Source organism: Gnatocerus cornutus, chromosome 4 (assembly GCF_029298725.1).
Source record: "Gnatocerus cornutus isolate USDA-ARS CGAHR chromosome 4, icGnaCorn1.1, whole genome shotgun sequence".
Taxonomy (NCBI): domain Eukaryota; kingdom Metazoa; phylum Arthropoda; class Insecta; order Coleoptera; family Tenebrionidae; genus Gnatocerus; species Gnatocerus cornutus.
Window position 1 is genome coordinate 72,214 of NC_142236.1, and position 8,717 is coordinate 80,930.

General features: G+C 36.1%; 1 protein-coding gene across 1 annotated transcript; it reads right to left on the bottom strand.

Moving 5' to 3' along the window:
• Positions 1 to 7,552: 7,552 nt before the first annotated feature.
• Positions 7,553 to 8,057, bottom strand: LOC148175599 (uncharacterized). Its single transcript, XM_088034711.1, has 2 exons — positions 7,958 to 8,057; positions 7,553 to 7,909 (listed from the first exon to the last, which is right to left on the bottom strand). Exons 1-2 carry the CDS (start codon positions 7,970 to 7,972, stop codon positions 7,610 to 7,612), a joined length of 315 nt encoding a protein of 104 aa, XP_087890837.1. The 5' UTR covers positions 7,973 to 8,057; the 3' UTR covers positions 7,553 to 7,609.
• Between the last annotated feature and the right edge of the window lie 660 nt (positions 8,058 to 8,717).

An 8,717-nucleotide genomic window follows, 5' to 3' on the forward strand; every position in this document is an offset into this window, starting at 1 on the left:
CGTTGAGCGACGACAACCGCCTTTTCGACATCTTAGGCTATGGGTATCATCCATCGATTCAGTCTCTTAATAATAAACTCTGGTAATGAAGTTGGAACCTGAAATACCACGAAACATTTCAAGGCTGGAATTCAAACAGTTTTCAGCTTACCTGCGTTTAAAAATTTCAAAAAGACCCATCAATTTGTTGCAAATCAACTCCAACTCTAAATAGCTTCAAATGAACTTCTTAACTTGTGTAATTTCTTTGCTACCATGCCCAGAAGAACGAGAAAGTAAACAGTAAAGAATTCTGGTAGTCTCTTGTGCAAGCAGGATCGTTGTTAATCATTTGTTGTACTCTGAAAATAAGTTTAGTAAATCATGAACATAACCTCAATGTGTGCTGTCAAAATATTCAAGTTAAGACATACGTTAAGATAGAGACACAATACCATTTTTAAATAATTAATAGAATCGTAACCAAGTCGTGAATGTTAAATCAGACTTCAGATTCTTACTCCTGAGGACAAAATTAATAAAAAGAGTATTTTCTTGCTTTAATTTTCATCGAAAAACTGCAAACCAAATAAAAGTTTCAAAAATTAATAAAAAATTAACGGAGCGTCGGATCGAAAAATCTTTGACGGATTCTTGTTCCTGAGGTCCAAATTGATGGAAAAAGTCGGTTTCAAAGAGATTTTATTTTTTGTCAAAATCGCCAAAATCCATGGATTAACCCCTTTGAACTTTTTTTGGCGAAAAACACGAAAGTTTTCAGATCGACACGAAACTTTGCACATGGCATAATTTGACATTTCTACATCCATTTCTGGTCTCCGTTCCTCGCTATCTGTGAGATTTTTTGAGAAAATGCAAATTAAAAATTTTAAAATTCAATTTCCCGCGTCAAGCAATCTGTCAACGAAGCATAGAAGCTAGGACATGCGTCAACAGTCTTTAGTCCATAAATAATATTAAATAAAATATTAACAAAGTCGTAAATCTTAAATCAAAGTTTTGATTCGTTTTTCTGAGGTTAAAATTAACAAGTTAAGTAGTTTATTGTATTTATTTACACCGAAAAATGAATGCATAATGTGTGTATAATTGGTTGCCTATCTACATTGCAAATTTTAAGTAAACTTATAATTACGTTTTGAATCCGACTTTAGAGTACAGAATCTTGTTCCTGAAGTCTAAATTAATAAAAAAAAATGTTTTAAGAAGGTTTCGATTAAATTTCAAATATCAGTCGCGAAGAAACCTGTTTAGTTTTCAACCAATCACACACAGCCCAAATAAGAACCGGCAAATTTAAAGAAATTTATTAATAACACGAACATTAACATGAATAAATTAATGAGTACAAAGTTTCTACTTAAAAACTACAACAGGACTTAGAAAGACGTTGAAAACCGCCTCGACTACACTCCTTACATTAAATCTCGCTTCTTTCGGTCTTTTGACCGTCGTTAAATTGTTGTTACTACAAGCGAGACAGCCGATTTCGTCTAACCCGACTTGTACCTTGAACCCCCCACCTCGTTGTTGAAAAGTGTCCCCGCTTGCACTTTCGTGGTGATTTCGAACGTGTACAAGTTGTACCTCTTGTCGATTTGATCGCGCTGTAAAACGAGCTGCACTCTTCGCGGACTGCTTGCGTGATCGAAGATGGTGCGAAAACTGTTCGAAACCGAGCGGATTTTAATATCGTTTTTCAGTTTTCTGGGTTGATTTCAGGAGGATTAGAACCGAGAAGACGACTTGGATGAAAGCCGTGAATTTCTTGTACCGTGTTTGGGCGGTGAGGACCACGAAGAGGCAGAGAGACTGAAGATGAGGCCGGTGAAAACGAAGAAGGGCTAAGCTTCCGCGGAGTCAACGTCACGTGCATCGGAAGTCGTGGAACTCTCGCTTCACCTGCAACATTTGGAACGTGACAACTTGTCACTAGCATCAGCACCACCAGCAGCTGCGTTTCTGACTTCGCCAAAAAGAAAAAGGCTAGGAACCATACCAACTTCAAGTACAAGATCTTAAGGGCTAGATGTGGGTGGAGAATCGACCTCTGGACGGACCAAAGGGATGTGATCCAAAGCCTTCAGATCAGGATGGGATTAACAATGGGTAAATGTCCGTGGGAATAATCCACCGTGGCCGATGGGTAAAATGATGTATAATAACGCAAGTTTACACCAAAAAACAAGCGAGATATCGATATGAGAAGTTTGGCATTGTTTTTTTAATCATGAATTTTCGCGAAAATTTGTTTCATAAAAATATTATAATCTTCTATAACTAGACATTTAACAATCGTAGATAATATATATTAAAGAGCCACCACTTTGGGGTGATAAAAAATGACATAATAATTAAGTAGAAGCGAAAATTGCAAACGATTTGAGCACTTGTTTAGAAATGATAAGACAACAACGCTCGAATTCTGTTTTCGTGTTTGACGATCATCGCCTTCAACTTTCTTATTTCGTCGGCGAATTCTGGCAACGTTTTCTCCTAAATCAACAAAATTAGTTTAAGAAAAACCACAAACCTAAACTTGTGTTTGGTTTTGAGTCTTCCCCGATTTCGAAGAGCTTCGACACAGAAATGATCGCTTTCGATTCCATCCTTGAGCGAAATCAACAGACTCTTCAGTCGACAGCGCGCGCGCGCGCCGCACTGTCACCCAAAGTATCTGGATAGTCCGGTCAGTCCGGAGTTGTTTAGCCTCTAAAACCTCGAGATTTCGCATCCTCTCTTCGGCATCATTCCTATGCCTGAGTTGAGTGTTGATGTAATATCACGCCTTCCACCATCTTCCTTCCTGCAAGAAGTGTAAAAAAGTTTCATCAAGAACATGTTTGTTTATCTCACCTGAAAAACTCTTCTTACTCTGTGCAGTCAATTGCTGTTTCTTCGCGGCAAAGCTTTTAATTGCGCCTGCTTCTTGACCAACAGGAAAGACAACAAAGTTGTGTTAAGCTGCAACTAAGAGATTAAGGTGAGACCATGAATGGAGAGAAAAGAAAACAAACAAACCTTCCATCCTTCCTGAACAAACAGATCTCGCGTTTTCAAGAAACCAATAAATGATGTTTCCTTGACTTCACAAAATAGCTCACAAGACACCAGATGACCTTCAGAGCCTTTGTAGTACATATTTTCTTTCTTGACAACTGCATCTCGATGATGCTCTGTTTCCGTTGGTTGAGTTCCTTTGGCTCTTCTCTAGAGGAGAATACTGGTTTTCTGCTCGTAGACTCAACATTGCAAACTTCGTGCTCCCGCAATGCAATAAGGCAACACTTGAAACATCTCCCAGTCACTGAACGACATCTTCAACCACTGGAAAAAGAACATTTGACTTTGAATTTAACCTTTTTCATCCATATTGCAGTAAAGCAGCACCTTTTTCGTGATGGATCAATTCACTGTACTCTGGGAGCACTGAATGGGTGGTTTCTTCAATTCTGTGCAATAACTTGCAGAGTCCTTCAGCGTTGAGCGACGACAACCGCCTTTTCGACATCTTAGGCTATGGGTATCATCCATCGATTCAGTCTCTTTAATAATAAACTCTGGTAATGAAGTTGGAACCTGGAAATACCACGAAACATTTCAAGGCTGGAATTCAAACAGTTTTCAGCTTACCTGCGTTTAAAAATTTCAATAAAGACCCATCAATTTGTTGCAAATCAACTCCAACTCTAAATAGCTTCAAATGAACTTCTTAACTTGTGTAATTTCTTTGCTACCATGCCCAGAAGAACGAGAAAGTAAACAGTAAAGAATTCTGGTAGTTTCTTGTTAAATCATGAACATAACCTCAATGTGTGCTGTCAAAATAGTCAAGTTAAGACATACGTTAAGATAGAGACACAATAATTTTTAATAATTAATAGAATCGTAACCAAGTCGTGAATGTTAAATCAGACTTTAGATTCTTACTCCTGAAGACAAAATTAATAAAAAGAGTATTTTCTTGCTTTAATTTTCATCGAAAAACTGCAAACCAAATAAAAGTTTGAAAAATTAATAAAACATTAACGGAGCGTCTGATCGAAAAATCTTTGACGGATTCTTGTTCCTGAGGTCCAAATTGATGGAAAAAGTCGGTTTCAAAGAGATTTTATTTTTTGTCGAAATCGCCAAAAATCCATGATGTTTAGTCTTTGAACTTTTTTTGGCGAAAAACGCGAAAGTTCGCAGATCGACACGAAACTATGCACATGGCATAATTTGACATTTCCACATCCATTTTTGGTCTCCGTTCCTCGCTATCTGCAAGATTTTTTGAGAAAATGCATATTAAAAATTTTAAAATTCAATTTCCCGCGTCAAGCAATCTGTCAACGAAGCATAGAAGCTAGGACATGCGTCAACAGTCTTTAGTCCATAAATAATATTAAATAAAATATTAACAAAGTCGTAAATCTTAAATCAAAGTTCAGATTCGTTTTTCTGACGTTAAAATTAACAAGTTAAGTAGTTTATTGTATTTATTTACACCGAAAAGTGAGAGAAGTTTTTCCATAAAAGCCACCTAGCGGAATAACGCCGAAGTTGATAGTTCACGCCTCCTCTCACCAGAGGGCTAAACTTTTGTTTTTAAAACTTACAATTTTTGAATCAAAACCATTTGCAGGAATAAGGAAGAATGATAAAAAACAATACCCTCAAATTAAACTAAAGGAGTATTAATAAAATAAAAAAACACAAACTCGACACTCTCCCTCCTTCTTGCAAAAAGTGTGAAAAAGTTTCATTAGGAACATGTTTGTTGGCTTACCTAAAAAAGACGAGGGAAACAATCTGAAATGGACGAAGCTATCCATTCTTAATTAATGGTAATTGATTATTGCTCTAATTCCAACTGATCCAAGAGCCAAGAGCCAAGGTTAGACCTTCGCAAGTGGCGCTTCCTCAAAAATATCTCATTTAACGACTTCTTCAATTCTTGTAGATCATTGTTGTTTTTATATGCTGATGTAACCGCAGCCAGCTTGTCGGACATTTCAGTGCTCATTTCTTTTTCCGACTAAAACAAACCAAATAGTTTTAGGTGTTCATCTTCCTCTGATACTACAAAAGCCATGACATCATAAAGACACTAAATTTAAATCCCAAATTTGCAATCTGCGTAAAATTCTGCGTTCACTGATGTATAATAACTCAAGTTTACTCTAAAAAATAAGCGAGATATCGATATGAGAAGTTTGGCCATAGTTTTAGTCATGAATTTTTGCGAAAATTTGCAAATTTCGACTTTTGGAAAATCTAAAAACGATTTCTTATGTAAAAAATCGCGAGAAAAACGATGCCGCAAACCGCATTCCAATATCTGAAATAGTTTTCGAGATATCGAGCATGAATTGTTTGGAACCTTCAAAAATTTGGCCATCTGGAGACAACCGAAAAATTCAAACGGCCATAACTCAGTTATTTGTTGTCGGATCTGAATTTAAATTCCAGATTTGGATTCAGCGTGAGATTCTGCGTAAAATGAGTCAAAATTTATTGAGTTTACCTACGAAATAAAGAAAGCATTGACCAAAAACTGTTTGGAAGTGGTCATTTTGGGGTGATTTTCAATCAATGTTTTCAAAATGAAAATGACGTTTAATAGCATTGAATTATATATCAGTCGAAAGAGGAGCTCAAAATCTATCCACTGGCCCAATTTGAGATCGATCAAACAAACGGTTTACGAGTTATGGTCAAAAATAAAAAAAAATAAAAATTTTCATCGTTTGAGTCGCAATTTTTTTTCGCGAAAAATCGACTATCGAATTTTGGGCTTTTAAGCACTTTTTCTAACGTAAAATGAGCCGAGAAAAACGATGGCGCAAACCGCATCTCAATATCTCTAATAGTTTCCGAGATATTTAACTTTGAAAATTGGGAAAAATGAGAAAAAATGAAAATCAACTATCCGAAACTTTGATCGGCCATAACTCGGTTATTTGTTGTCGGATCTGAATTTAAATCCCAGATTTGGAATCTGCGTAAAATTCTGCGTTCACTGATGTATAATAACTCGAGTTTACTCTAAAAAATAAGCGAGATATCGATATGAGAAGTTTGGCCATAGTTTTAGTCATGAATTTTTGCGAAAATTTGCAAATTTCGACTTTTGGAAAATCTAAAAACGATTTCTTATGTAAAAAATCGCGAGAAAAACGATGCCGCAAACCGCATTCCAATATCTGAAATAGTTTTCGAGATATCGAGCATGAATTGTTTGGAACCTTCAAAAATTTGGCCATCTGGCGACAACCCAAAAATTCAAACGGCCATAACTCAGTTATTTGTTGTCGGATCTGAATTTAAATTCCAGATTTGGATTCAGCGTGAGATTCTGCGTAAAATGAGTCAAAATTTATTGAGTTTACCTACGAAATAAAGAAAGCATTGACCAAAAACTGTTTGGAAGTGGTCATTTTGGGGTGATTTTCAATCAATGTTTTCAAAATGAAAATGACGTTTAATAGCATTGAATTATATATCAGTCGAAAGAGGAGCTCAAAATCTATCCACTGGCCCAATTTGAGATCGATCAAACAAACGGTTTAGGAGTTATGCCCAAAAATAAAAAAAAATAAAAATTTTCATCGTTTGAGTCGCAATTTTTTTTCGCGAAAAATCGACCATCGAATTTTGGGCTTTTAAGCACTTTTTCTAACGTAAAATGAGCCGAGAAAAACGATGGCGCAAACCGCATCTCAATATCTCTAATAGTTTCCGAGATATTTAACTTTGAAAATTGGGAAAAATGAGAAAAAATGAAAATCAACTATCCGAAACTTTGATCGGCCATAACTCAGTTATTTGTTGTCGGATCTGAATTTAAATCCCAGATTTGGAATCTGCGTAAAATTCTGCGTTCACTGATGTATAATAACTCGAGTTTACTCTAAAAAATAAGCGAGATATCGATATGAGAAGTTTGGCCATAGTTTTAGTCATGAATTTTTGCGAAAATTTGCAAATTTCGACTTTTGGAAAATCTAAAAACGATTTCTTATGTAAAAAATCGCGAGAAAAACGATGCCGCAAACCGCATTCCAATATCTGAAATAGTTTTCGAGATATCGAGCATGAATTGTTTGGAACCTTCAAAAATTTGGCCATCTGGCGACAACCCAAAAATTCAAACGGCCATAACTCAGTTATTTGTTGTCGGATCTGAATTTAAATTCCAGATTTGGATTCAGCGTGAGATTCTGCGTAAAATGAGTCAAAATTTATTGAGTTTACCTACGAAATAAAGAAAGCATTGACCAAAAACTGTTTGGAAGTGGTCATTTTGGGGTGATTTTCAATCACTATTTTTAATGTAAAAACGACGTTTAATTTCGACTTTTGGAAAATCTAAAAACGATTTCTTATGTAAAAAATCGCGAGAAAAACGATGCCGCAAACCGCATTCCAAAATTACGAATTTTACTGCACGTGACCATCAAATGCACTCGTCTAAAGTTGGTAGCAGCCCCTAGGGATGTTTATTGGTAACAGTTAACGTCTAGCGCAAGTTTGCCAAAAACCATAAATGGAGAGAAAAGAAAACAAACCTTCCATCCTTCCTCAAACAAGCAGCGATGCATCCAGAATTCCAGATCTCGCGTTTTCAAAAAACCAATAAAAATTCTCTATAAACTTCCATTCCTTGATGTTTCTTTGACTTCACAAAATAGCTGACAAGACACCAGATGACCTTCAGAGCCTTTGTAGTATTTTCTTTCTTGACAACTGCATCTCGATGATACTTTGTTTCCGTTGGTTGAGTTCCTTTGAGCCTTCTCTGGAGAAACACTCGTTTTTTGCTCGTAGACTCATCAGGTTTGAAAACGTTGCAAACTTCGTGCTCCCGCAATGAAATCAGCAACACTCTGAACATTTCCCAGTCACTGAACGACATCTTCAACCACTGGAAACAGAACATTTGACTTTGACTTAAAACATGTTTAAATTTAACCTTTTTCATCCACATTGCAGTAAAGCAGCACCTTTTTCATGATGTTATGCTCCTTGATCAATTCACGGTTCTCTGGGAGCACTGAATGGGTGGTTTCTTCAATTCTGTGCAATAACTTGCAGAGTCCTTTAGCGTTGAGCGACGACAACCGCCTTTTCGACATCTTAGGCTATGGGTATCATCCATCGATTCAGTCTCTTAATAATAAACTCTGGTAATGAAGTTGGAACCTGAAATACCACGAAACATTTCAAGGCTGGAATTCAAACAGTTTTCAGCTTACCTGCGTTTAAAAATTTCAAAAAGACCCATCAATTTGTTGCAAATCAACTCCAACTCTAAATAGCTTCAAATGAACTTCTTAACTTGTGTAATTTCTTTGCTACCATGCCCAGAAGAACGAGAAAGTAAACAGTAAAGAATTCTGGTAGTCTCTTGTGCAAGCAGGATCGTTGTTAATCATTTGTTGTACTCTGAAAATAAGTTTAGTAAATCATGAACATAACCTCAATGTGTGCTGTCAAAATATTCAAGTTAAGACATACGTTAAGATAGAGACACAATACCATTTTTAAATAATTAATAGAATCGTAACCAAGTCGTGAATGTTAAATCAGACTTCAGATTCTTACTCCTGAGGACAAAATTAATAAAAAGAGTATTTTCTTGCTTTAATTTTCATCGAAAAACTGCAAACCAAATAAAAGTTTCAAAAATTAATAAAAAATTAACGGAGCGTCGGATCGAAAAATCTTTGACG